The sequence below is a fragment of the Capricornis sumatraensis genome, chromosome 17, assembly GCF_032405125.1.
Source record: "Capricornis sumatraensis isolate serow.1 chromosome 17, serow.2, whole genome shotgun sequence".
Taxonomy (NCBI): Eukaryota; Metazoa; Chordata; class Mammalia; order Artiodactyla; family Bovidae; genus Capricornis; species Capricornis sumatraensis.
The window spans coordinates 78,826,642-78,850,535 of NC_091085.1; the positions used below are offsets into that span (position 1 = coordinate 78,826,642).

The 23,894-nt window shown below is 67.1% G+C and overlaps 2 protein-coding genes across 4 annotated transcripts; both read left to right on the top strand.

The window, feature by feature from the left end:
* Positions 1-37: 37 nt before the first annotated feature.
* Positions 38-10,353, top strand: AIFM3 (AIF family member 3). Of its 3 annotated transcripts, XM_068989982.1 has the most exons (20): positions 38-68; positions 3,301-3,514; positions 3,626-3,732; positions 3,854-3,963; positions 4,054-4,098; positions 4,309-4,405; positions 4,483-4,595; positions 4,853-4,939; positions 5,290-5,381; positions 5,469-5,599; positions 5,679-5,794; positions 5,897-5,968; positions 6,059-6,122; positions 6,559-6,635; positions 6,731-6,848; positions 8,323-8,421; positions 8,732-8,807; positions 9,292-9,396; positions 10,034-10,054; positions 10,243-10,282. In XM_068989982.1, the coding sequence occupies exons 1-20, from the start codon at positions 38-40 to the stop codon at positions 10,280-10,282; spliced, it is 1,815 nt and encodes a 604-aa protein (XP_068846083.1). The 3 variants fall into 3 exon arrangements, with proteins under 3 accessions (XP_068846083.1, XP_068846081.1, XP_068846082.1); XM_068989980.1 differs by lacking the exon at positions 10,034-10,054 and having other exon boundaries at positions 3,274-3,514; positions 10,243-10,353; XM_068989981.1 differs by lacking the exon at positions 10,034-10,054 and having other exon boundaries at positions 10,243-10,353.
* Positions 10,354-11,541: 1,188 nt separating this feature from the next.
* On the top strand, positions 11,542-23,260 carry LZTR1 (leucine zipper like post translational regulator 1). Its single transcript, XM_068989657.1, has 21 exons — positions 11,542-11,741; positions 12,098-12,160; positions 14,471-14,527; positions 16,071-16,150; positions 16,457-16,565; positions 17,226-17,309; positions 17,870-17,927; positions 18,241-18,380; positions 18,727-18,928; positions 19,278-19,433; positions 19,844-19,954; positions 20,056-20,148; positions 20,235-20,323; positions 20,395-20,567; positions 20,695-20,864; positions 20,961-21,117; positions 21,670-21,796; positions 21,869-22,018; positions 22,481-22,586; positions 22,714-22,794; positions 23,009-23,260. The coding sequence occupies exons 1-21, from the start codon at positions 11,542-11,544 to the stop codon at positions 23,123-23,125; spliced, it is 2,523 nt and encodes an 840-aa protein (XP_068845758.1). The 3' UTR covers positions 23,126-23,260.
* Positions 23,261-23,894: the final 634 nt, after the last annotated feature.

The window sequence follows — 23,894 nt, forward strand, 5'->3', positions numbered from 1 at the left end:
CACTCAGCGCGCCCTCCCGCCCCACAGGCCCCACGCCATGGGCGGCTGCTTCTCCAAGCCCAAGCCAGGTACCCCTTCCCTTCTTGCCTCCCTCCGTCCCTCCCCCTCTGCCTCCGAAGTAGGTCAGACCCGGAGGCCAACGAATGCTAACACTGTGGGCAGGGGGGGCAGCTGGAGCCCTCTTTATCTGGGGCTCAGGGTGCTGGCGGTGGGAACAACGGCAGTGCCTTCCTCAGAGAGGGGAGGGGAGGCTTCCTCCTGCTGCTGGGGGCAGGCGGGTGGCGGGGGGGAGGTCTGTCCCCCTCAGGGCTGAGGAAGGGGGCTCTGGAGAGACCTCAGCCACCATGTGACCCAGGGCATGCGAGCAACCTCTCTGAGCCTCACCCACCCCAAAACATATATAAGCCTGAGCTCTCTAGACCACTCAGAGGTGGAGCGGACAGGTCCAGCCCTGCCATCTCTTCTGACCACTGTGTGACCTTGGGCCGCCTCCTAGGCCTCTCTGGACACACTCCCCGTTGGTGGAGGACATCCCCACCCTGCCAGGCCCAAGCACTTACGCCCCCTGCCCGCTCGCCCAGCTGCCCTTACCTGATAGCTGGCGGCTCCACAACCTGAAGCCCGCGAGCCTTTTCTCCTCTCCCTGGGCCTGAGGAGGAACCTGGGGGCAAGGGGTGCCAGGCTGGGAGAGGGCCCCCTGCGTCTGGTCCCCGCTCCCAAGCTTCAGGAACCCAACCCTTGGGCAAAAGATGCAATTGTCTTGACCGCGACTCCCGCCTGTCGGCAGTGGACCCCAGGGTGCTGGCTGGCCCTGTAGCAGGCTCCTGTAGGGCTGCTGGGCTGGCTGGATGCCCTGGCCCAGGGGGCCTCCTGCTGCTCTCGGAGCCCCGGCCCCAGGACCCCCAGGACAGGGGCGGGTCACTCTTACCACACCAGGGGCAGTGCTCTCGAGTTCAAATCCAGTGCCTGCTCCAGACTGTGTGGCCTTGGGCAGGCGACGTCGCCTCTCTGAGCCTCTGTGTTCTCACCGTGAGACGGGCCTCGTAACTGTGCCCCCGCGCTTGCTGGTGCGCTTGGCACAGGGCTCGGCACCCGGGAGGCCCTCGCAGGACGCTGTTCTTTCCTCTCTGGGGGGCTGGGCTCCCTGTGGGCTGTGGCAGCGGGGGCAGGAACTCAGGGTCCCGGGGCCCACTCGGGGCAGGTCTGGGGTTTCAGCACGTGGGAGTGAGAGCCTTCCGGCCAGGAGAGTTCTCTGGGGGTCCCCAGCCCACAGGGAGACCAAAAGGAGCACAGAGCCTCGGGTGAAGTCCTCCCTGTCCGCCTCCAGGGCACGCCCAGCGCAGCCCGGGCCCAGGAGCCCCGCGTTTCTCGGGGAGTGCTCCACGCCCGTCCTTCCTGAGCTCAGAGCTCGGGAGCACGTGCAGGCCTCTTGGCATCTGGTAGCCTGCCTTTGCCGTTGCTGCTGCTGCACTGGGTCTCCATCGTTCTGCCCGGGCTTTCCCTGGCTGCAGCCAGCAGGGTCTGCCCTGCGTCGCGGTGAATGGGTTTCTTGCCGCAGAGCAGAGGCCCTACGCATGCGGGCTTCCGTGGTTTGGGTCCATGGGCTCGGCAGCTGTGGTGCAGGGCTGAGCCGCTCCGAGCTATGTGGAATCTCCCCAGACCACAATCCCCTGCACCAGCAGGCCGATCCTTACCCACTGTGCAACCAGGGCAGCCCCGGCCACCTTCCGGTCATTAGGGCACTCTGGTACTCAAAGGCTTTCCCTCTTTGCCGTGGCCACCAGGAGGCTCAGAGCTGAGCAATGAAACGCATTGGGCGTCTGCCTTAAGCTGCATGTATTACTGGCTTCAGCTGCACTGTCCCCAAGGGGGTGAGCTGTGCTCTTTCATTTTACAACGAGGGCATCTGCTGAAAGGGGCTAAGGGTCCCACACGGCCCCCGCGTTAGCGCCTTCCCGTTCAGCCGCATCATCGAGCGCCTCGGGTCTTCTGTTGGAGGATGGAGGGTGAAAGCCCCTGGGAGTGGCTGTCCTCTGGGCCCCTGCCGGGCTGCTGCTGTGAGCTCTGGTCTGTGCAGCTCACGTAACTGGTGTCAGCTGAGCCCACAGTATTTTTGTTTTTAATTCTTCTGAAAACATTCGGTCGCTGTTACATCGAGTGTGGAAAATGAAGGCAAAAGCCCAGCCCACCTGGAGGCCCCCCCTTGACGCAGCAGCTTCAGCGCAATGTGTGGGCCGGCCCTTCGGGCCCCCGCAATCAGGGAACCACGCTCAGCCCTGACTGCAGCTTGGGTGGGGCGGGTGGGGGCGCTGGATGGACGAATGAGGGGCCGGGCCAGGCTGGGGGGTTAGGGCAGTGTGGCGGGGGGCGGCCAGCGGCAGCGGCCCCTGGGCTGTGTCTAGGAGGACCAGCAGGGCTGAGCTGTGCCAGGAACGGACAAGGGCCCAGGCCAAGGGGACCATCGCTTGGGCTGAGGCCCTGAGGAGCCACCTGGGCTCTTTGCTTCTGGAGGTCAGGTCTAGGGGGAGGGGCCTGGGGGCTCAGGGGCCCAGGGCTGGGGGCGGGGGCCGCCCACGCTGCGCCAGAGCTCAGTGCCCTGCGCTCAGCCCCGCTCCCTGCAGCCGCGGGCCGGGAGGCCGGATTATCGCTGCTGAAAATTCTGTTTATTGTTCCCTTCTAATTAGAAAAATACCCGAGGCTCGAGTCGGGAATTTGGAAAATGTGGAGAAGTATAAAGAAAGTGATAATCTTGCTAAGTGCCCCTCCTAGTCGGCCCCACGGGAGGGGGGTACGCCTGCGTCCTCCGCACGCACTGCCCGGCTGGGGTCCACCCCCAAGGCCCTCTGCACTCAGTACCTGGCAAATAATGAAGGGTTCTCCAGCTGGCAAGAGCAGCTATCTCCAGCTGAAATTATGTAGCATATACACTTTTTTCTTTTAATTTTGAAAAAATTTCAAACCTCTGCAGGCCTCACTTACCCAGGTTCACTCAGGGACCTTGACCCGGGCTGCGTCCCAAGTTTCTCAGGCCACCCCCATCCTCCATGGTGGCTGTGCCCTCGGAGTCAGGATTCCAGCCCCAGATTCTCGCCTGCATGTGGGTTCCCGGAGAAGGGGCCGCTCCGGGCGAACGCCCACTGCTGGTGCCCCTGGCTCAGTTTGTTAGTGAGAAAAAAAACGCACAGACATCACGTCGAGCTTGCCCAGGGCTCCCCTGGCACCTCCGCTCGGCCTCCCACTGGAGGGGTGGGTGAGGGATGGGCTGGGGTGGAGGCTCACCCACACCCCGCCCACCCCCAGTGGAGCTCAAGATCGAGGTGGTGCTGCCCGAGAAGGACCGGGGCAAGGAGGAGCAGTCCACCAGCGGCAAGGGCAGCCCCCGGGCCTACCAAGGCAACGGCGCTGCCCGCCACTTCCACGCGGACGAGCGCCTGCCCGCCCCCCACCCCTACCCTGGTGCCCAGGACTGCGTGGAGGCCGCTGTCTGCCACGTCAAGGACCTGGAGAACGGCCAGTGGGTGCTGGGGCTGGGAGGGCATGGGAGGGGGTGGGGCACGGCCTCGGAGGCTGCTGCTGGTCTGGGGCTGGGGGCCGCTCCCTGGCCTCTGAAGGCAGCCCCCCCCAGGATGCGGGAGGTGGAGCTGGGCTGGGGGAAGGTGCTGCTGGTGAAGGACGGAGAGCTCCACGCCCTGGGCCACAAATGTCCGCACTACGGCGCGCCCCTGGTGAAAGGTGAGGTGTGGGTGCCCGTGGGGGCCCCATCTGCTGGTGGGGGGCTCTGGGGCCGTGGGGACGGGCCCGTGGTGCCCTTGGAGCCCGGCCTCTGCTGGTGGCCCAGCCCTGCCCCCCGCAGGAGTGCTGTCCCGTGGCCGGGTCCGCTGCCCCTGGCACGGCGCCTGCTTCAACATCAGCACCGGGGACCTGGAGGACTTCCCGGGCCTGGACAGTCTGCACAAGTTCCAGGTGGGGACTGGTGTGCAGCGGGGTGAGCCCCTGGGGGTGCAGGGGCCGGAGCACCCCAACGCCTGGGCCTGAGCTCCGCAGCCCTTGCAGGTGAAGGTCGAGAAGGAGAAGGTGTACGTCCGGGCCAGCAAGCAGGTGAGGGCGCAGGCCGGGGACTCCGGCAGGGGGATGCGACGGGAGGGCCTCCGGGTCCCTGGGGCGGGAGGGAGCCTGGCAGGCCGGCCAAGGGCTTCCCCGGTGGGGAAGAGGCACCACTGGGCCAGGAGAGCCTGGCCCGCCGGGTGGGCACAGGGGGTGGCGGTGAGCCCCGCTCCCAGCTGCCCCCAGCGAGCTGGCCGCCCCCAGGCCTTGCAGCTGCAGCGAAGGACAAAGGTGATGGCCGCATGCATCTCACCAAGCGCCGGCCACAGCGGCAGCACCAACGTGCTGATCGTGGGCGCAGGTTGGTGCTGGGTCCTCGGGGCAGGGCGGGTTGGGGAGAGGGCTCCTGACACCCGCCCCCCCGTCCCCTCCGCTCAGGGGCAGCCGGCCTGGTGTGCGCGGAGACACTGCGGCAGGAGGGCTTTTCAGACCGGATCGTGCTGTGCACGCTGGACCGCCATCTTCCCTACGACCGGCCCAAGCTCAGCAAGGTGGGCAGGGCGCGAACGGCGCTGGGCAGGGCCAGACCCTTGCCCCTCCGCCCACAGTTAGGTCCCCCGGGGAACCGGGCGGCTGCCCTCTCTGCCCGTGCCAGGCCCGTCTGTGGTGCCCAGGAGGTCTGGTTGGCAGAGTTCCGCCCTGGAGCCTCTGTGTGGCCCGGGCTGCCCCGCATCCACGAGGCCTCGGTCCTCAGCTGCCAAGGGGACGCTGGCCGCCTGGCCCCATCTCAAGCCAGTGTCCCCGGCAGTCTCTGGACGCACAGCCGGAGCAGCTGGCCCTGAGGCCCAAGGAGTTCTTCCGAGCCCACGGCATCGAGGTGCTCACCGAAGCCCAGGTGCGGACGAGGGGAGCAGGCTTGGGAGGGTTTCCTGGGCGCCATGGAGGGTGGGTGTGGGGCCCCTGGAGGTGTGGGTGTGTTCCACACCCCTCTGCCCAGGGGCCCAGGCACCCAGGGATGCCCGAGGCCTGGGGGAATCATAGTACACACAGGGCCCCAGGGTAGGGTTAGGGTTAGGGTTAAGTAGGGCCTGGGGCTTCAGGAGGGCTTTGAGGAGGAGGTGGGGCTGAAGTGTGAGAGGGCTTGCCTGGTGCGGGGAGGAAGGTTCAGCGGGTGGTGGAGCTGCCCAGAGGGCCTGGCGGGCGCGGAGCGTGGTGGAGGCCATGCTCTACCCCCGGGGGTCTCAGGTGGTCACAGTGGACGTGAGGAACAAGAAGGCCGTGTTCAAGGATGGCTTCAAGCTGGAGTACAGCAAGCTGCTGCTGGCACCTGGGAGCAGGTGGGAGGGACCCTGCAACCCCGGCCAGGCGGAGGGCTGGGGGCGGGGCCGGGAGCCGCCCCTCGCCCCAATTCTGGCCCATCTCAGCCCCAAGACCCTGAGCTGCAAAGGCAAAGACGTGGAGAACGTGCTCACCATCCGGACGCCCGAGGACGCCAACCGCGTGGTGAGGCTGGCCCGGGGCCGCAACGCCGTGGTCGTGGGGGCCGGCTTCCTGGGTGAGCAGCCGGGGGAGCCTGGGGTGGTGCTGGCAGGGGCGGTGCAGGGTGCCAGCCCGCGTCACCCCCCCTGCCCCAGGGATGGAGGTGGCTGCCTACCTGACTGAGAAGGCCCACTCGGTGTCTGTGGTGGAGGTGGAGGAGACCCCCTTCAGGAGGTTCCTGGGGGAGCGTGTTGGCCGCGCCCTCATGAAGGTGAGCCCCCCTGGGGACCCAACCGCGCCGGGCCCCCGCCTGTCCTGTCCCTCCCGTTCAGGTCTCACCCCTGCACCCCCGCCCCACCCCACCGCCTGACAGATGTTTGAGAACAACCGCGTCAAGTTCTACATGCAGACTGAGGTGTCAGAGCTGCGGGCCCAGGAGGGCAAGGTGGGCCCTCCTCCACTCCCCTCCATCCCGGCCCTTCTGTCCCCTCTCCCGTGCCCCGGAGCTGCTCACCCGCCCCGCCGCTCTCCGTAGCTGAAGGAGGTCGTGCTGAAGAGCAGCAAGGTGGTGCGGGCCGACGTCTGTGTGGTGGGCATCGGTGAGTAGGGGGCGGGCGGTGGCAGGGAGCAGGGTCACCCCCTCTTGCTCAACGCTGACCTCGGGCCAGTCCCTTCCGCTCCCCCAGCCCGTCTGACCATACCCACCGGTCAGGGCTCTTGGAGAGTCGGTACTTGGCCTGGGCTGGCATGGGGCATGCTTCTAGTGACCCCTGCCCAGTAACTGCGTGGACACAGGTGAGGCTCTAGCTGGCCCCTGCTCCAGCTGAGGTGCCAGCTGGGGGAGGAGGTGGCACGGGCTGGGGGAAGGTGCGGATGCCCACCCCCACCAGAAGCTTCATGGAGACCTTCTCGGAGGGGGTACCTGAGGCCCGATGGGAGACACACAGGGTCTCTGGGGGTCCACGCAGAGGGGACGGGCTGTGAAGGCATGGGCTGGGCTGGACTGCTGTGGACACAGGGGCCCTGTCCTGCCAGGCGCGGTGCCTGCCACGGGTTTCCTGAGGCAGAGTGGCATCAGTCTGGACTCCCGAGGCTTCATCCCCGTCAACAAGGTGGGGCCGCTGGGGCAGGTGGGCAGGCTGCCGGTGGGGTGGGGAGGGCCCGCTTGGGGTGCCTGTCCCACCCATGAGCCCCGCGCCCCCCACAGATGATGCAGACCAGCATCCCCGGCGTGTTTGCAGCTGGCGACGCTGTCACCTTCCCTCTGGCCTGGAGGAGCAACCGCAGAGTGAATGTCCCCCACTGGCAGATGGCGCACGCCCAGGGTACCGCCAGCCCGGCGGCAGCAGCCTGCCCCCGGGCCTGCCCCTCAGCTGCGGCCCTTGGGTCCTGCTCCTGGGGTCTGCCACTCAGGGCCCTGCAGTGGCCCATCCGGCCAGCCTCACACAGGCGATGGAGCCGGCTTGCTGCCACCTCCTTCCCTAGACCCCTCCAGCGTCCTCTGGGCACCCAGTTCTGCCGCCACAGCGCCCCAGCCCACTGCCCCTGCCCCAGCCTCTCCTTTCCCGCTGTTCTCAAACATCACGTTCCTCAGAAGTCCTCACCAACCCACGCAGTCACCGGGGGCGGTGAGGTTAGTAGGACCCAGTCCAGCTCCCCGGTGCATCCCCTTTGGGCCACCCGACAGACTGTGAAGCTGGCTGCCACCTGCAGGCCCCTGGGAGGTGGCCGTCTGGGCCTGGAAACCCACCTCCCCCTCCCCGTGGGCGGTCACTGCACACACCTGGTCCAGGCCCCTCAGCTGCCGGTACAGCCAGTCAGCTTCTCAGAGGCCGGATGGCCAGACGCCCTGCACCCTCTTCCGTTCTCGTCACTCTCGCGCCGTCTGAGCCTGAAGCCCCTCTCTTGGTGCCAGCCTCTGTTCAGGCCTAAGGTCTGCGGTTGGTGCTAGGTTTGAAGGAACACAAACTGCTCATATCAGTTCACTTCACTTACTCAGTCGTGTCCGACTCTTTGCGACCCCATGGCCTCCCTGTCCATCACCAGCTCCCGGAGCTTGCTCAAACTCATGTCCATCGAGTCGGTGACGCCATCCAGCCATCTCATCCTCTGTCGTCCCCTTCTCCCGTCTTCAATCTTTCCCAGCATCAGGGTCTTTTCCAATGAGTCAGTTCTTCCCATCTGGTGGCCAAAGTATTGGAGCTTCAGCTTCAGCATCAGTCCTTCCAATGAACACCCAGGACTGATTTCCTTTAGGATGGACTGCTTGGATCTCCTTGCAGTCCAAGGGACTCTCAAGAGTCTTCTCCAACACCACAGTTCAAAAGTGTCAAGCTTTTGAACTGCTTGTATAATTGATGTTTAACCAGGAGGGTCCAGGGGACGGTCACAGACATCCAACTGCAGGGGTCCGACGGGACCCCTCGATCAAACAGGGGAGCCACGCCCCCTTTCTGTCTCAGACCCTGACTCAGCCTGTCGTCCTTGCTCCCCTGGACACTGGTGCCCCGTTGTCCCGCCTCCCTCCTGAGACCCGACCTGTCTGGTGAGGTGTCTGAGTCACACCTGACGTGGTGGCCCCGGGAAGCCGGCCCCTTCCGGACCCAGTCCAGGCACTGGACGTCAATGGCCAGCTTTGGGCCCCGCGTTACCTCTGCACCCATCATTGGCAAGCAGGGATGGGCACTCCCGGTCCCTCCCCCACGTATCAGGGGTCCCCGGAGAGCGAGAGGGGGCGGGCAGGCAGTAGAGGGGTGGCAAGGCTTTGGGGCGGAGCGCTCACGACCGCGGGCCCCACAGGGCGCGTGGCGGCCCAGAACATGCTGGCGCAGGAGGCGGAGATCAGCACGGTGCCCTACCTGTGGACAGCCATGTTCGGCAAGAGCCTGCGCTACGCAGGTACCAAGGGGCCCGGCTGAGGGCGGGGCCCAGGTGTGGCGGAGTGCGGGGCGGGGCCAGGAGCATCCCGCGGCGGGGGGCGGCCAGGAGCATCGGAGGGTGGTACTAGGAACATCTCGGGGCGGGGTGAGGAGTATCCTGGGGACGGGGCTAGGAGCATCTCGGGGGCGGGACCACGGCGGCTGCAGGTGGAAGCCAGGAGCTCGCTGGCGGCGGGGCCAGGACCCCCTTACAGGTCCGCCGAGGGCATCGTGGGAAGGGCGCTGCACGCGGACCTGGTGAAGCCACGTCCCCTCCGCCCGTCCTGCAGGTTACGGAGACGGTTTCGACGATGTCATCATCCAAGGGGATCTGGACGAGCTCAAGTTCGTGGCTTTTTACACCAAGTGAGAGCCATGAGGGTGAGGGGGCCACTTGGCCGAGAGAAGCGCTGCTCTGGAGGAGCCAGCTTCGCCGGGCAGTGGGCCGAGGGGCCAGGGGGGCCAGCTAGGCGGGAGGCCGGCCAGGAGAGGGGCACAGAAGTGGGGCACAGCCGCCCCGCGGGAGGCGGACACTTCATCTGAGGTCAGCTCCTGGAGATGGGGGCTGACGGCCTACTTTTACACCGAGGTCAGTGACACTGGGGTCACTGGACAGAGGGTCACCGGTAGAGGGCGGGGTCCCAGGACAGGTGTCAGCCGTGAATCCCACTGGGCAGGAGCCTCATGGGGTCCCGCGGGACCAGAAGCTGTGCTGGGCCAAGGGGATGCCAGGTGGTCATGGCATTCCCTCAGTCCCGAGCGGGAGCCTCCCTGAGCCCCAGCTGCATCCGGCCTCCAAGGACAGGGGCTGCTGCTGGCAGTCCTCAGGCTCGGCCACCTCTCCCTGCAGGGGCGACGAGGTGATCTCTGTGGCCAGCATGAACTACGACCCCATCGTGTCTAAGGTGGCTGAGGTTCTGGCCTCCGGCCGCACCATCCGGAAGCGGGAAGTGGAGTGAGTGTGGGTGCTGGAGGCCCCGGGGAGGGGGCAGACGTTCCGGAGGCCTTGGTTCAAGCTGCCCACGGCAGTGAGCTGCCCCCACAGCCTCCCGGGGCTCTCCCCTTCCCCCCATCAACCAGCTTGAAGCTCCCAGGGCTACGGTGTCACGTGGGACAAGGGTTGTGGTTTGGGAGCGGGCTGCTTATTTGTGCTCTTGTGGGTAGAAGGGAAGGAGGCCGTGTCCAGGGTGCGGCCAGTGCTGCAGGGAAGGGTCAAGACCCACTGCCAGGACAGTCACGGGGCCCGGGACACCCCGCTGCCCAGAACACAGCCATGGAAAAACGTGATTCTCATTGCTCCTGGGGACGCCCTGGCAGAGTCCTGGGGTGGTTGTTCGGCGTCTGAGGGACACCGGGCAGCAGCCATTACTGCTGTAACCTCATCCTGGCACGGCACCACTGGGACTCACCCTGTGGGCTCAGCCGACCTGCAGAGACCCCCACACCCCACACCCATCCCACTGCCCAGGGTCAAGGAAAGCCTGGAGGCCACGGGACAGGGGGGCTCACGCTGGAAACCGGGAACCAAGGGAGGGGCAGGAATGACACGCTTCTCCCTGGCCTTCTCTGTCTCTCCCTCTTGCCTCGAGAAGGCTGTCTGTGCTGCTCAGCAAGTACGTGCGTCCTCTCCTTCTTCTGGGCCTTTCCCACCTCAGCCCGGAGCCTGCGCCTGGTGGTCTCCCCCTCTGCCCAAGGGCACTTCCCCACCGGGCACCAGGGCCACACATAGCTCCCGCTGCTCCTGGTGCCCAGGGGGAGCCTGCCGCCCTCTGCCCTCACGCCTCCTCCCTCGTTCCTACAGGACCGGTGACATGTCCTGGCTCACAGGGAAAGGCTCCTGAGTTTGCACACAGCACGGGCTTGCTGGGGCGCCAGGGACAGAGGCTGAGCCCTGGGGGGCAAGTGCCAAGCTACAGTTCCCAGGACCCCGGGGGGCAGACCCTGAGCGCCCTCAGTGCTTGCCTTCGGCGGCCTGGCTCCCCCCTTCCCCCACCCAGAAAGGCCTCGGTCGCCTCCAGGAAATGCTCACCACCCAAGGCCTCCGGTGCTGAGGACTGCTGGCAGTGGTGGGGTGGGGGTGGGCGGGCTGGCCTCTTCCTCTACTGGGACTGGTCCCCTGTGGGACCCTGCAACGTACTAGGTATTATCTTAACATTAAAACCCACACGTTTGCAGATCTGTGTGACTTCCACTATACCTGGGCAAACTCTCACGGGGGAGAAAGCAGATCACGGGGGACACAGGCAGGACCAGAGACCAGCGAAGTGTCACACGGAGGAAGCCTGGTCTAGGAGCGCCGCGAGGAGGGAGCAGCTGATTCTGCACCCCCCGGGGACTGGGGAAGGCGCCCCCGCAGATCGAAGCCCTGGGTCTGGATTTTGAAGGAGGGGCACTGCAGGTAGAGGGTGCCAAGGGTTTGAAACAGGAGGTCGCGCTTGGCAGTTCCGCGGCGCTGACCACATTAGGGCCGAGGACTGGGTCTCGTGGCAACCTAAGCTTCCTGCATGCCCATTTCGCAGATGAAGCAGCTGAGGCTCTGCCTAGAGTAGGACCGAGAACCCAGAGCCTCCGCAACACGCTGCTTCGCAACGTGGAAGGAAGGCCGAGGGGAGCGGAGATGCTGGGGGCCGGGCTGGGGACTCAGCAGGAAGGGGACGGCGGCGGGGACCACGGGGGCCGCTGCGAGCCCGGAACCCTTCCGTCCGGGATTCCGGGCGCGGCGGACAATTGCGACAGAGCCGCGCGCGCAGGGCATGCCGGGAGCCGCGCCGGGGACATGCGGGCCGTGCGGGGCTGCTGCCGGGTCCACGTACTCTGGAGCCGAGGGTGAGGGGGTACCGCGCCCCGAGGAAAACATTTCTGGGGAGACCACCATGAGCTCGCCGCGCAGGCCAGTGGGTAGAGTCCACCCGAGACTCGCCCAGGAGTGCCGACGGCGCCGGCCGGAAGTGCGCGGTTGAACCCGGAAGTGCGCGGCGGAACCCGGAAGTGCGGGCGCCGGCCGGCGCGGGGCTCGCCGGGAAATGTAGTTCCGCGGGGCGGCTCGGGGCGGCGGCCGCGCTTCCCGCGGCCCCCGGGTCCCATCAGCCGAGGACTCGGCATGGCGGGGCCGGGCGGCTCGGGAGGCCCGATCGGGGCCGGGGCGCTGGCCGGCGGCGCGCGGTCCAAGGTGGCCCCGAGCGTGGACTTTGACCACAGCTGCTCGGACAGCGTCGAGTACCTGACGCTCAACTTCGGGCCCTCTGAGACCGTGCATCGTTGGCGACGCCTCCCGCCCTGCGACGAGTTCGTGGGGGCTCGGTACGGCGGGGCGGGGCCCGACGCGGTAGTATTTGGGGGGCTGGGGGGCTGGTGATCAGGGTTAGGGGAAGGGGCTTCCGAGGGGATCCCCGAGTGCCCGGGGCTGAGGACTACGGCCACGCTGTGTTTGTGAATGTGGAGCTGGAGCCCCGGGGCTCCGCAGTGGGGTGGGAGAGTCCGGGGTCTCCACGCGCGGAGCCCTTTGAGGGTGCTGGTGGAGCTTGGGAGTCTCCACCGATCTTGGGGAGGAGGGTTGTTATCCGACTTAGGTGGCAGCCCCCTGCGCCGAGTCCGGTTGGCGGGTGCCCCCCAGGGGCGTCCTGGCTTGACGGCCGCCCGCCCCTCTCTGTCTGCAGGCGCAGCAAGCACACAGTGGTAGCCTATAAAGACGCCATCTATGTGTTTGGTGGAGACAACGGGTGAGTCTGGGTCTCGAGGAGCAGGGTGGCAGGGACTTAGTCTCTGCAGCCCCACCGCCACTCTTCCAGATGAGAGCTAAGCCCTGGGCCCGGCTCCTGAATCCGTGAGGCTCTCTCAGCGATGGGGAGCACACACTGAAGTCAGGGAGCCGGCCCTGTCCTGCATGAGTGGACGCAGCCTTGAAGGAGACGCATCTGCCCCGGCCGGCGCCCCGGCCAGGCGCTGCTCCTTCCCCGCGCCCCACACGGGCGGCTGACAAGGTTCGGAGAACACAAATTTCCTGCCTTCCAGCGTCGCTCACTTGCACGAGGGTTTCCCTACGTTTCGCTGCACATGCCTGGCAAACAGCCTTTCCCGGTGGCCCGTCTCCACCCCACGACGGTTCCCGGTTCAGTGGTGGCTGGCTTCCTTCTGTGAACCAGCTGCCAAGGTGGCCCTTGGTCTGTGCGGCCGGGTTCTTCCAGGAGCTGCATCTCCCCGGAGAGACGGAGCTGCCTTAGCAAGGGCGGGGCCCGGCCAGGCTACCACAGCAGGCCGGCAGGCTTATTCTGCACCAGGAGAGAGGAAGAGTCTGGAGCAGAGGGATCCGTGTGGCAGGACTGTGCTGCCTGGAGTCTGCTGGGCTTCCCTGCCGCGTGCACCCCGGATGTACACAGGAGAGGCCAGGGATGGCCTCCCAGGGCTCTGGAGGGTTGGGAGCCAGCTGGGTGTGAGGCTGAAGTTGGGCTCCTGGACACACGGGGCTTGGTTGAGGTCAGCTTGGTGGCTTTGAGAACGTGGCTTCAACCCTCCACTGCCCCCGTGTCTCCTCTGTCGAAGGCGGTGGGCTTCCGCCTTGCTTTTGAAAGGTGCTCCTGAGGGTCAGTGAGCCCCGGGCTGTCAGGGCCCAGGACGCAGGTGTCCCCGTGGGGCGGGGGTGCTGTGGGCACAGACCGATCCCGCCCTTGAGCCTGTCCGCCCCTCTCCGCCACAGACTGGCCTGTAGCTCAGGCAGGCCTGGCCTCTGACGGGCTGTGGCCGCGGTCCCACAGGATCCCTCCGTGGGGCCTGCATACTGGGGAGAAGGGGCTTCCAGCCTCCCTGCCCACGCGCAGCAGGCTGGAGCATGTTCCTTCTTGGCTCATAACCTGGCACGGCCCCCTCTTTGGGGAAAGGCGCGCGCCCTCCTGGACCGCACGCGTGCCCACAGCCCCACTGCCCTTGCCTGTGTGGCACTGGACACCCTGCCTCACTGTGTCTTGACTGCACGTGAGCACCCTCCCCCTGCCTCCCTGCTTCCCACCCTCCCTGCCCCTCCTCTACATCTGGGATTGAGGCCTCCCCCCCCACCCCTCAGACCAGCTGGACCAGCCGGTGGCCTCCCCTCCGCTTCTGCACCTCTTCCGGCTGCACTGGTCCTCAGAGCAGCCAGATGTTCGCTGTGTCTCTCCTCGGCCGGGGCTGGAGCTCTGTCCCAGCACTAATTCCATACATGTGTGCCATTGGCGGGAATGAAATGCGGAAGAGGCGTCCATCCCCAGGGGTTGACTGCAGCCTGAAGGAGACTCCCCCGAGCCAGAAAAGGCCTAGTGGCCAGCGCAGGGCCGGGGGTGATGAGTCCCCCACCCTGTGCCGGGGGCACAGCCTTTGAGTGACAGCTGTGTAGCTGGAAGCAGAAACATTTTCTCTGCAAGGAGACACTAAGAAACAGAGGATTTGTCTCACTCGAGTTGGAACTTTGTAAACAGCGCAGAGTGGCTCCTCCTGCTTAGAGGGGTGCGCAGGGGCGAGGGAGGGGCCGGTCTCCTCTGCTTCTCTGCCCGTGGGGCGTGGCCTCAGGCCCTGAGGTCGCCCAGGCTGTTTCCTCGAGGGGGAGCAGAGGCGCAGGCCTGGCCCACGGGCAGGGGTGCTGGGCTCTTGGCTGGGTGGATGCCCTTCTCGCCCTTCCTGTGAGGGCTGGGGGGTAACGGGTGGGTGTTGTTAGGTGGCCTGTGGTTCTGCGTGTGCTTTATTATATCTTGAATGTGGTTATTTCCTTGGCTCTGCGATAAAGAGGCGACAGGAAGAGAGAGAAGACAAGGGGCCTCCCTGACCCGCTGCGGCCTGGGAGCGAGAGTGGGGTGGCTGGTGAGACGCAAGGTGCCTGGAACCAGGCGTGCGTCCCGACCCTGGGCGGGTTGGTCCCGCCTCCGTGGCGGCCCCGGGTCCCGCATCCACGGGGAGCTCCCTTTGGGGTCTCATCTCTGGACCCTCGAGCATCAGCTAGCTGCCCTGGCTGAGCCTCTCAATCAGCTGCCCGTGTCCATCCGCCGGTCCTCACTGTCTTTCAGGAAGACGATGCTCAATGACCTCCTGCGCTTCGACGTGAAGGACTGCTCCTGGTGCAGGTGGGTGCCCCCGGCCCAGACACAAGCGCCCCCTGGCCGGGTCCCGTGCGAGCAGGGCTAGAGATGCTTCAAGGAGCTGATGACCGCATCCAGCCCCTCTCTTAGCGACCCCTGGCCTTCTCTTTTCTTTCTGCTTCCTGACTTTCTTTTCTGGTCTGTGGCTAAGATTGGATTTTCCGAATCCTGTGATTTTAGGGGGTCCAGTTGTGGGTCCTTAGATTCTGCTTCAGGAGAGCTGTTCCATCACCAGCTCCATCTCCCAGGCCAGGGGCTGCTGTGGGAGCCCACTGGGGGGCCGTGGGCTGACGGGTCCTTACAGGACGGTCTCCGCCACTACAGGGGCCACCCAGCAGCTGCCCCCCACCCTGCCTTTCCCCAGGGCCATCCCATTCCGGGAGGCCCTGCACAGGCAGCGGGCAGCCCGCAGGTCCCAGGCCCTTCCCTGCTGTGTGGTCTTGGGCAAGACGCATGCCCTCTCTGAGCTCTGGATGTCTGTGCCCTTCTGCTCCAGTCCAGCCCCGCTGGGGGCAGCTCCCAGCTGAGGGGAGGAAAAGATCCCGGGGCTAGGAAGTGTTGGGCTTCCTCCTGAGCTGTGCCCACTGCCAGCCTCTGTAGCAGCTCTGGGCCCTGCCTTCCGCGGGGTTGGGGGGTCTCACCGCCCCACCTTTGACAGAGGAGGATGTCTGGGCCTGAGACTCGCGGCGGCACCCTGCCCAGACCCCCGGGTGGCGCTGGGGTCAGGTCAGTTCGCAACCTGTGTGCAGGAGTTACAGGTGAACTGGAAAATCACTCTCAAGACTTTGAATTCATGGTTAAAAATTGCTTCAGTTAGAAGTCTGAAAAGGAGCAGCTAAGCCGCACGGACACCTGCGCTGCAGAGCACGGCTCAGCCTGGCGCCGCGGGGGGCATGGCTCCAGAGGGGCCAGGAGGCCAGCACGGGATCCCACTGCGGAGCAGTGTCGTCCGTTCGCTCAGTCCCGTCTGACTCTCGGCAGCCCCACGGGCTGCGCACCAGGCCTCCCTGTCCTCCACGGTCTCCTGCTGTGGGTCTGCGCTGCGTCGCTTCAGTCGTGTTCGACTCTTTGTGACCCCGTGGACTGTAGCAGCCAGGCTCCTCTGTCCATGGGGTTCTCCAGGCAAGAAGACTGGAGTGGGTTGGCCTTTCCTCTTCCAGGGCATCTTCCTGACCCTGGGATCGAACCTGGGTCTCCTGCAGCTGGCTTGGGGGCCGCATTGCAGGCCGATACTTCACCCTGAGCCGCCAAGGAAGCCCAGTGTCTCTGGGAGTTTGCTCAGATTCGTGCTCACTGAGTTGGTCATAGAGAAATCACAGAAAATTACTCAGAGGCATAACTGTGGGGAAGGTGGGGAGGTGTACCCTCAAGCTGTGGACAGTGGTTTCTGGCAAAGGGATTATATGTGAGGTTTTGTTTTTTCCTTAGTTGGCAGTTTTTTTAAGGCTTCTATAATGAGAAAGCAGAGAGCAGTGTGGGGGTGATGGGGCTGCCCACCGCTTGCACCTGATGCCCCTTCCCCGCTCAGGGCCTTCACCACCGGGACCCCCCCGGCCCCCCGCTACCACCACTCCGCCGTGGTCTACGGGAGCAGCATGTTCGTCTTCGGTGAGTGCCGCCTCCCGTCGAGCCTCGGCCCCGGGCTGTGCTGGGCCAGCCTCTCTATGCCCCCCAGCGCCTGTGCTGGGTCGGGGGCCTCTCGGGTCCCCTCCCCCGACCGTCCTGATCTCCAGGGGGCACCGTCTGCCTCTGCGGCCGGCTGCTGTCCCCAGAGCCTCGAGCAGGAGCTGATGGGCGGCAGGGGTCCTGGGGGACATGCTGACCAAGGGCAGACCCCGCCCGCGCCCGCCGCCCCCTGGGTTTGCAGACTGAGCTGGCGCCCCGGGCTGTGGGGGCTTCTTGCTCTCTTTACAGGGGGCTACACTGGCGACATCTACTCCAACTCAAACCTGAAGAACAAAAATGACCTCTTTGAATACAAGTTTGCAACTGGCCAGTGGACAGAGTGGAAAATTGAAGGACGGTGAGACTGTGCTGAGACCTTTGGGGTTATACGGGCTGCCATGCTGGGTCTCGGGGGGCGGCGGGCCTGGACTGGCCTCTGTGGGGTTACAGATGAAGGGGCCTTCCGGGACGGCCCAGGGGTTAAGACTGCCTTCCAAGGCAAGGGGTGTGGGTTCGAACCCTGGTCAGGGAGCTACGATCCCACTTGCCTCGGCCAAAGGACGAAAGCCCAAGACAGAAGCAGTGTTCCTAACCCTAACCCTAACCCTAACTCTAAAAGCTAAGAGGGGCCCGCAGCGGCCGAGCTGGGAGCCCGCAGCACCCGCCAGCTGGCCCTGTTTGCCCATCCCTGGCTCTCAGCTCCCCTGGATCCCTCCAGAGGGTAGGGAGACCCAGTGTTCCGCGGACGGCCTTCTCTGGCCCTGCTTTACAGGCACCCCCTCAACACCAGGCAGGGGCTTGGAGGGGGCTCTGTGCCCTTGGACGTGTGACTCCTCGTCCAGTGCCCACGTGGGCTCAGACTCTGCCAGGTCCCTTATTCCCAGCAGCCCCGGTCAGCGGGTGTGGGCATGTTCGCCCCAGGGCGGTGGGGCTCACAGGGCTGGGACCCGGGCTATGTGGGGCTGTGCGGCTCAGCTCTGCCCAGGGTGCCCCCAGCCCTGCCCTCCACTTGCCCCAGGCTGCCAGTCGCCCGCTCGGCCCACGGTGCCACGGTGTACAGTGACAAGCTGTGGATCTTTGCCGGCTATGATGGCAACGCCAGGTAGGCCGTGGCCAGAGACACGCCGGGCGCAGAGCGGCCCGCCTGCCCTGGGGAGGAGGCACGAGCCGGGTTTCCCAGGAGGCTGGGTGTGTGGATGCGGCTGGGGGAAGGCCACTGAGTGGAGGCCCCACGCCGGACCCCCACCGGGGACAGGCGCTCTGGCACCCCTGAAGCTCCCGGGGTGACTGAAGGCGTGGTGGGCCCCACACGTCTAGACTGCTGGCCAAGGACTCCCAGGACCGTAGCTGGTGTCCTCAGAGCTCAGAGCGGGGGAGGCAGGCGCCTTCCTGCTGTGGAACGTCAACGTTGCTGTGCTCTGATTACAAAAGCACCAAGCGCTCAGTCCCCAGGACCCCAGCCAGTTCCAGAAGCCCCGAGTGCCGCAGGCTTCGTGGTGGCCCCCGGGGCCTCGGGGCAGCCCCCAGCCGAAGCCCCCACCCCAAGGCCGCTCTGTAGTCCCCAGTCAGACTCCCTCCTGGGGCCGTCTGTCCCGGCCGGGCCCAGGCCCACCCTGACCTCCAGCCCAGCTGCAGGGTCCCACCGCCTCTGTCCCGATGCAGGTTGAACGACATGTGGACCATCGGCCTCCAGGACCGGGAGCTCACGTGCTGGGAGGAGGTGAGGGCTGTGGGGTGCGGAGGCCGCCTTGCTCCAGGCCGGGAGACCACGGCCGAGCCTGTGACTGCCATAGTTGGGGACGATGCATCCTTCCTCAGACACGATGGGGGCGACTGCTGTTGGGGTCCTGGGTGGCCTGTCGCCCGCTGCCCTGCCACCCCTGTCGTAAGGCACCCCCGCTGTTCACCCTGGGCCCGTCCACGTGGGGCTTTGAGCTGTTGTGCGGACGCGGGCTGTGAGTCCTCGGGGTGAGCATAGCCCCAGCTCAGCGGCCCGGGCCGGGCGCGGGCTGAGTGGCCTCCCCACCCCGCAGGTGGCCCAGAGCGGCGAGATCCCGCCCTCCTGCTGCAACTTCCCGGCCGCCGTGTGCAGGGACAGGATGTTCGTCTTCTCGGGCCAGAGTGGGGCCAAGATAACCAACAACCTTTTCCAGTTCGAGTTCAAGGACCAGACGTGAGTGCCCTGCAGGCGGGGCCCCCGTCAGCGCTCCACACCCGTGCCTGGGGGCTGCCCCTGTGGGCCCCACACACAGCTGGCCGCCTTGGCGCAGGGCCCTACTGCAGCCTGGGTGGCCGCCCTCTGGGTCCCAGCTTGAAGACAGCCGCCCCCTGGCCCTCCACTGCTGCCTGCTCTGTGGGGGGCAGTGAGGCTGAGACGGACCCTACAGTGGTCCTGAGGGGCCAGAGGGCTGGTGCCAGGGTGGACTGGGGTGGGGGGCTCAGCACCCAGGCGGAGGCTGCAGGGCAGCAGGAGCTGCCGCCCCATGGATGGTCATATGCAGCGTGAACCCGGCTCGCAGGTGGACACGCATCCCCACCGAGCACCTGCTGCGGGGCGCCCCGCCGCCCCCGCAGCGGCGCTACGGGCACACCATGGTGGCCTTTGACCGCCACCTCTATGTGTTCGGGGGCGCGGCCGACAACACCCTCCCCAACGAGCTGCACTGCTATGACGTGGACTTCCAGACCTGGGAGGTCATCCAGCCCAGCTCGGATAGTGAGGTGAGTGCGGCCGGCCCGCGGTGCCCCCGGCGGCCGGCAGCAGTGAGGCCGGGGTGCCCAGGGCCCTTGGCGCCGGACGCTGCGGCCCAGCCCTCTGCCCTCCACTGAGCACCCGCGCAGTAAAGCGCAGCAGCGGTGTGCGTGCGCCGTGCCGGGCACGTTCCCGGGATGTGCGCGTGAACGGGGCCTGGATCCCGTCTCTGCCGCGCCGGGGGGAGCCCCCATCCAGCCTCTCCTACACCCACACTGTGGCCCCAGCACCCATCCGCAAGCTGGGCGGGGCCAGCAGCAGCCTCCCGCCGCCCGCCCAGCCGTTGCTGAGGGCCCTGCTCGCGCCTATTGCCCCCAGGTCGGCGGGGCCGAGATGCCAGAGCGAGCGTCCGCTTCCGAGGAGGTGCCTGCTCCCGGCTCCGAGGAGCGGACCGGCTGCAAGAAGTCCCGGGACGTGTTCGGCCTGGACTTCGGCAGCACCACATCCAGGCAGCCCTCCCTGCCTGCCTCAGAGGTGAGGCCCGGCACCCTTCTGGCCCCTGCCCGCCCCCCCCCTACTCACGCTCTGGAGCTGGTGGTGTGGTCAGGAGACGGAGGCTCGAGGGTCACCCAGCACGTGAGGGGAGGCCCGGAGCCCACGCCCCCTGGCCGGGCCGCAGGTGTGCAGCACGTGGCGCCTGGCACCACCTCTAGGGGCACAGGGTCTATCCTTCCCTTTTGCGCACACAAGCCCCCCCTCCCCCCACACGTGGTTTTTCTGGGGAGGGGGGCGTCTGGTCTCCTGTCCTGTGATCCGCCGCTCTTCCAGGCCACTGGTGCCGTCCTTGTTTACAGCCAGGCCGGCGCGGGGCCTCAGGCAGCTCCGCCGCCGGACACCCCCGCGCCTTCCTTGTCCCCTCCGCCGACTGACCCCTTTCCACCCAGCTGCCCAGCGGAAGACTCTTCCACGCGGCCGCCGTCATCTCGGACGCCATGTACATCTTCGGGGGCACAGTGGACAACAACATCCGGAGCGGGGAGATGTACAGGTTCCAGGTGGGGTGGCGGCCGCCGAGGCCGGGCTGGGGGCGGCCCGCCGCGGGCCCGGGGAGCCTGGGCGGCGCCGCGCGGGCCGGCAGCGCGCTCTCTGCTTGCAGTTCTCCTCCTACCCCAAGTGCACGCTGCACGAGGACTACGGGCGGCTGTGGGAGGGCCGCCAGTTCTGCGACGTGGAGTTCGTGCTGGGCGAGGTGGGTGCCCCCCCCCGCCCCCCGTGCCCGCCAGCGGCCCCTGCCCCGGGCCCCCGCCCTCCGCTGAGCCCTGCCTCTCCCCGCAGAAGGAGGAGTGCGTGCAGGGCCACGTGGCCATCGTCACGGCGCGCAGCCGCTGGCTCCGCAGGAAGATCGCCCAGGCGCGGGTGAGGCTGCGCGCGCCCCGCGGCGCCCCTGCCCCGGCCCGTCCGCCGCTTCCGTGGCGCCCTGAGCCCTCTTCCTCTGCCCACAGAAGTTGGAGGAGGAGGCGGCCCCGGCGCCCAGGGAGGGCCCTGTGGCTGCTGCGGGAGCGGCCCGGCCGCCCCTGCTGCGCGTGGCCATCCGCGAAGCGGAGGCGCGGCCGTTCGAGGCTCTCATGCAGTTCCTCTACACCGACAAGATCCAGTACCCGCGGAAAGGTCGGCGCGCTGCGACGGGGCGGGCCCCGGTGGGTGGGCCCCAGGCGGGCAGGCGGGGGCGGCCTGCGGCTCCTGGGCCCCGTTCCCCCCGCGCGGCCCGAGGCTCAAGGGGGCTGTGGGGGCGCAGGTCACGTGGAGGACGTGCTGCTCATCATGGACGTGTACAAGCTGGCGCTGGGCTTCCAGCTCTGCCGCCTGGAGCAGCTGTGTCGCCAGTACATCGAGGCCTCAGTGGACCTGCAGAACGTGCTGGTCGTGTGCGAGAGCGCCGCCCGGCTGCAGCTGGGCCAGCTCAAGGTGCCGGCGGGGTCCCCCGGCGGCCCCCACCCGCGCCCCTCCCGCTGCGGCCCGACCCGGCGAGCCTGACCCGGCGCCCACCGCCTGTGTGTGCAGGAGCACTGCCTGAACTTCGTGGTGAAGGAGTCGCACTTCAACCAGGTGATCATGATGAAAGAATTTGAGCGCCTCTCCTCCCCTCTGATCGTGGAGATTGTGCGGCGGAAGCAGCAGCCGCCGCCCCGCGCCCCCTCCGACCAGCCGGTGGACATCGGTAGGGAGCCCTCCTCTTCCGAGGGCGGAGGGCACTTCGGGCACAGGGTCCAACCGCAGGCGACTCATGCTCGGGCAAGGCGGAGCCCCGCCAAGTGGGCTGGGCGCCAGGGCTGCACCTCCGGGGGCGTTCCTGGGGGCACATGGGCCCTCGCTGGCAGCTGCTGCCCTGACTGGGGCGCCAGGCCTGAGGGTCTGTCTTTAGTGGGCCAGCTTCTCTTCCAGGTGCGCCCAGGTCTGGGGCCTGGTGACGGGTGGGCGCGGCCCTCAGATGCTCGGTGCCTCCCTGCCCTGTCCCCACCGAGCTGGGAAGGGACCTTAGGCTCCTTCACCACCTGGCCCCGGCTCCAGGTGACACAGCACAGGGGTGGGCGGGCTCCGGGGGCCAAATCAGAGAGGAGGCCGGGCTGTGGAGTGGGGGGCGGAGCCCCAAGGGCCAGAGCGGGGGGAGGGGCTTGTGGAGGGGGCGCGGCCACGTGGCAGACGCGCAGGGGGCGGGTCTCAAGCCCTAAGTCAGGGGCAGCCCCCTAGCAGGCTCCCTCCACGCCCCCAGGCACGTCTCTCATCCAGGACATGAAGGCATACCTGGAGGGCGCGGGCGCGGAGTTTTGCGACATCACCCTCCTGCTGGACGGTCACCCGCGGCCAGCCCACAAGGCCATCCTGGCCGCCCGCTCCAGGTGGGTGGGGTGTGGCTCGTGGGCTCGGGGTCGGGCGCCGGCTGCCTTGCTGAGGCTGCCTGCCGCCCGCAGCTACTTCGAGGCCATGTTCCGGTCCTTCATGCCCGAAGACGGCCAGGTGAACATCTCCATCGGGGAGATGGTGCCCAGCAGGCAGGCCTTCGAGTCCATGCTGCGGTACATCTACTACGGCGAGGTCAACATGCCGCCCGAGGACTCTCTGCATCCTAGCCTCAGGGCTCCCGGCGACGCCCGGCAGCCTTGGACCCCGCCGGCCCTGCCTGGCCGGGCGGTTTCCCAAGGATTCCTGGTGGCCCCATCTCCCCTGAGCTCTCTGGAGCAGCCAGTCCAGCTCAGAGGGTTCTGCAGCCAGGAGGGACGGGGGGCTCTGAGGACGCGTGGCTCCCGGGCACGTCTGCTCTGTGCTGGTCGGAGCAAGGGAGGGCGAGGATGGGTCTGCAGGTGCGTGGGGGACTTTGCTTGGGAGAGGAGCCTGGGGTGTTGTTTGGATCCTGAATTGGGCCCTGGACCCCCAAGTGGTTCAGAGCCCAGGCAGAGGACAGACCTGCCCTGCCTGGATGGGGGCCCAGCGTCCTGGTGGTGGGCGGGCCGCCATGTCCTGAGGCCCTCCCCAGGGAGGGGAGGCAAGCTCCCTTGGCCGGCGGCTCCTTAACCAGCCCCCAGCTACCTGTTCTCAGCGCCCTACTACTACGGCTTCTACAACAACCGTCTGCAGGCCTACTGCAAGCAGAACCTGGAGATGAACGTGACGGTGCAGAACGTGCTACAGGTGGCCGCGCTGGGTCTGGGCCTGGCCCTCCGAGTCTGGGCGGGGGCGGGGGCGGGGGCGGGGGCGGGGCGGGGCGGGGCGGGGCGGGGCGCCGGGGCAGCGCCGCTTAGGGAGCCCGCTGTTGCAGATCTTGGAGGCGGCGGACAAGACGCAGGCCCTGGACATGAAGCGGCACTGCCTGCACATCATCGTGCACCAGTTCACCAAGGTCGGGGCTCAGGGCGCACCCCCCTTGTCGCCAGCCAGGCCCGGGTCGGGTGCAGGGGACTGGAGCCTGGCCCTGGCAGCAGTGGGCGCTGGGGATGACCACACGGAGAGGTCCACCCGCTGGCTGCTCCTCAACCCCCGAAGACCGCGGTCACCTGGCCCGGGGCAGAAGGGAGCACCTGCCTCCAGCCTCTGGCCTCTGGTTGCCTCCGCAGGTTTCCAAGCTGCCCACGCTGCGCTTGCTGAGCCAGCAGCTGCTGCTGGACATCATCGACTCGCTGGCCTCCCACATCTCAGACAAGCAGTGTGCAGAGCTGGGGGCCGACATATGAGGGCCAAGCGATGCGCTGCCCCGCCCCGCCCGCTGCAGCCCGTGCCACTCACACGTGGGCCTCCAGCTGAGGGCCCGAGTGCCCAGAGCCTCCCAAAGGGAGCTGAGCGGACACGGCGGTGTCCCAAACACCCCTCTCGTTGCTGAGGACACACATCCCCTGGCAAATGGACAGTGAAGCAGGCCTCTGACTTGTGCCCGCTCCCAGGGTGGGGTGCCAGGCTTCAATGGTGAGGACACCACAGGGGGAAGGGCCTGGCCAGGGCCCAGAGGGGCAGAGGGGCCCGGCAGGGAGCTGGCTTTGGGTCCCCTACCATCTTGCAGGGGCCCAGCATGGTTTGTGTCTCCCGCCACTGGGTCATGTTGCCAAGGCGCCTTGATGTAGGCCGCACAGCAACCCCCGACCCTCGTCAAGGTCGGTGTAAGTAAGGGTCCTGTCCTAACACCCAGAGCTTGGGCAGGTGGAGTCCAACTCCAGATGAACTGTGAGGAGTGAAGGGCTCTGAGCTCAGCTCCCAGCCGGAGGGGTCAGCACCTCCGGACGGCCGGGCACCCCCTGGCGCAGGCGCACATCGGGGCCCTGGGTGTCCCAGAATGAAGTCAGAGACGTCCCAGGTCCCCGCCTGCTCCCACCATCTACTGTCAATGGGCTTGCCTCCATTAAAGGCACAGCAGCGCTACCTGTACCCACAGCTCGCCGCGCAGTCCTCCCACGGCGAGGCCAGGCAGCCCGAGGGCGCAGGACACGCCAGCCTTGCAGGGCTCTCTGC